The sequence below is a fragment of the Eimeria mitis genome, genomic scaffold (assembly GCF_000499745.2).
Source record: "Eimeria mitis Houghton genomic scaffold, Emh_scaff970, whole genome shotgun sequence".
Taxonomy (NCBI): Eukaryota; Apicomplexa; class Conoidasida; order Eucoccidiorida; family Eimeriidae; genus Eimeria; species Eimeria mitis.
The window spans coordinates 5,030-7,577 of record NW_013577145.1 but is presented as its reverse complement, the minus strand read 5'-3'; the positions used below and the strand labels follow the sequence as shown (position 1 = coordinate 7,577).

Genomic DNA, 2,548 nt, shown 5'->3' with positions numbered 1-2,548 from the left:
CAGAAAACTTAACGTGGCGTCTCGTTCGTCTTGCTGATGAAAAGAGACACATGTAAACCCTAATTCTAAATCGGGGGTTTAGGGTTTAGGGTTTAGGGTTTAGGGTTTAGGGTTTAGGGTTTAGGGTTTAGGGTTTATGGTTTAGAGCTTAGTGTTTAGGGTTCAGCCTTTCGTGTCTAGCGCTTAGTGTTTAGGCTTTACGGTAAGGGTTTAAGGGTCTAGGGTTTAGGGTTTAGGGTTTAGGGTTTAGGGTTTAGGGTTTAGGGTTTAGGGTTTGTGCAGGCTGCGTGATTTGCTGTTGGCGGTTTCTGCTGAGCGACGGCCGGCGCTGCAGGAGTGGGCTCAAGTAGAAGAGGTTCGTCTCGCTGCTGCTGCTGCTGCTGCTGCTGTTGCTGCTGCTGCTGCTGCTACTGCTGCTGCTGCTGGTGATGGAGCTGGTGATGCAGCTGTTGCTGCTGCAGTTGCTGCTGCTGTTGCTGCTGCTGCTGCTGTTGCTGCTTGTTGTGCTGTTCCCTAACCCAATTGTTTACCTGTCGCATCTCTCTCTCTCGCTGCTGCTGCTGCTCTTGCTGCTGCTGCTGCTCTTGCTGATGCTGCTGCTGCTGCTACATTTGCTGCATTTCCATTTGCTGTTTCCTCATTTTCTCCCTCTGCCTCCCCCTCTGCTGCTGCTGCTGCTGCTGCTGCTGCTGTTTCTTCCTCCCCTGCTGCTGCTTCTTCCTCCCCTGCTGCTGCTACCTCCCCTGCTGCTACCTCCCCTGCTGCTGCTGCTGCTGCTGCTGCTGTTGCTGCTGCTGCTGCTGTGTTCAGAAGATGCTGCAGTACTACATAAAGAAGTCTGCATGCGGTATGTTAGAGAGCCGTCACACATACACCCTAGCGGAGCAGAGTATGGATATATTGCGGCTGCGTGTCTGCTGCTGCAGCAGCAGCAAGCTGCCGCCTAGCTGGGCCGAGCGGGCCCTCTGCATGGTTTGTGGCAGCGGCGAGGACTGGGAGGAGGATCCTATCATCTTCTGCGATTGCTGCTATACCCCCACACATTTTCTTTGTCTAGGCAGCAGCAGCAGCAGCTTTGATGCTGCTGTTGCTGCTGCTGCAGCAAAAAGAAAAAAAATTATTAAAGCTGCAGGAGGGATTGCTGGCATGTCACCTGCTGCTGCTGCTGCTGCTGCTGCTGCTGCTGCTGCTGCTGCTAAAGCTGCAGCACAGGAAAAACATAATGCAGACAGGAAGACAACTGATGCTGCTGCTGATGTTGTTGATGCTGCTGCTGCTGCTGCTGCTGATGCTGCTGCTGCTGCTGTTGATAGAGATGTGGGTGCTGCTTCTGCTGCTGCTGCAGCAAGAACCAGCAGCAACAGCAGCAGCAGCAACATTCGCACAACGAGCAGCAACAGTACCCGTCCTTCAAGCAGCAACAGCAGCAGAAACCCCGCCTCACCACCCACCACCAGCACCACCACCACCAGCAGCAGCAGCAGCAGCAGCAGCAGCAGCAGCAGCAGCAGCAGCGGTGAGGATAGAAGACCTGTGGGGGGGGCTGGGGGGTTTGCTGCTGCTCCCGATGCTGAGGAGTGGCTGTGCCCCCTCTGCTGCCACCTGCGGAAGCAGCTGCCGCTTGTGGACGAGGAGACAGCTCTTGCTGCTATTCGTCTTGCTGCTGCTCCTCGTACAGCAGCAGCAGCAGCAGCAGCAGCAGCAGCATGCATGCAGCAGCAACACAAAGAATGGGGCCCTGAAGAATATAAAAAACTTACAAACTTCTCTCCTCCTCTGCTGCTCGGACTGCAGCAAGGAGACAACATAAAACCGCGGGGGTTTAACCATAGAAAGGCAGCAGCAGCGCAGCACAACAACCCCACCCTTTTGCCGTCTGTGCGTGTAGATAAACACGTTGTTGCTGCTGCTCAGGCTGCTGCTGCAGCAGCAGCAGCAGCTGCTGCTGCTGCTGCTCCTGCAGAAGCAGAAGATCCAGGGACAGACACAGCAGCGGACAACACTGCAAATCATGCTGCTGCTGCTGCTGCAGCAGCAGACAGCAGCACGAAAAACAGCAACAACAGCAGCAGCAACAGCAGCAGCAGCAGCAGCAGCAGCAGCAGCAGCAGCAGCAAGGTGCTGGTGAATCCGCTGGATTATCTGCGGCAGATCCCTCTTTGCTTTTCTGATTCAGAAGACGAGGAAGCAGGCAGCGGAGAAGCAGCAGCAGCAGCAGCAGCAACAGGACAGCAGCAGCAGCAGCAGCAGCAGCAGCAGCGTGGGGTTGGAGGTGGTAGTAACAGCAAAGGAGGATCTCAGCAGCAGCAGAACCAGCAGCACAGCAGCAACAGCAACAACAGCAGCAGCAGCAACAACCACCACCAACACCAGCAGCAGCAGCAGCAGCAGCAGCAGCAGCAGCAGGAGGAGCTGCTGCAGAGCAGCAAGTTCTACAGCAAAGACCCCAGGCTCAGGTGTATCGTCCAGGTGTCTCCGTTTGAGGGTCTCCTCATCTGTCTCCGTTTGCCTGTCTGCTGCATCTGCGGCTTCGATGGTTTCTGTCCTG

The 2,548-nt window shown here is 55.7% G+C and overlaps 2 protein-coding genes across 2 annotated transcripts in view; both read left to right on the top strand.

Moving 5' to 3' along the window:
* EMH_0026400 (uncharacterized protein) overlaps window positions 1-350 on the top strand; it is a gene marked incomplete at both ends in the record, with an annotated part of 4,370 nt that extends 4,020 nt beyond the window's left edge. Inside the window, one exon of the mRNA XM_013502607.1 lies at window positions 283-350. Within this exon, the coding sequence (XP_013358061.1) occupies window positions 283-350 (68 nt within the window). The remainder of the gene's footprint in view (window positions 1-282) is intronic.
* A 619-nt stretch (window positions 351-969) lies between these two features.
* The window catches only part of EMH_0026390 (uncharacterized protein), a gene marked incomplete at both ends in the record, with an annotated part of 2,848 nt that continues 1,269 nt past the window's right edge, over window positions 970-2,548 (top strand). Inside the window, one exon of the mRNA XM_013502606.1 lies at window positions 970-2,456. Coding sequence (XP_013358060.1) covers window positions 970-2,456 — 1,487 coding nt within the window. The remainder of the gene's footprint in view (window positions 2,457-2,548) is intronic.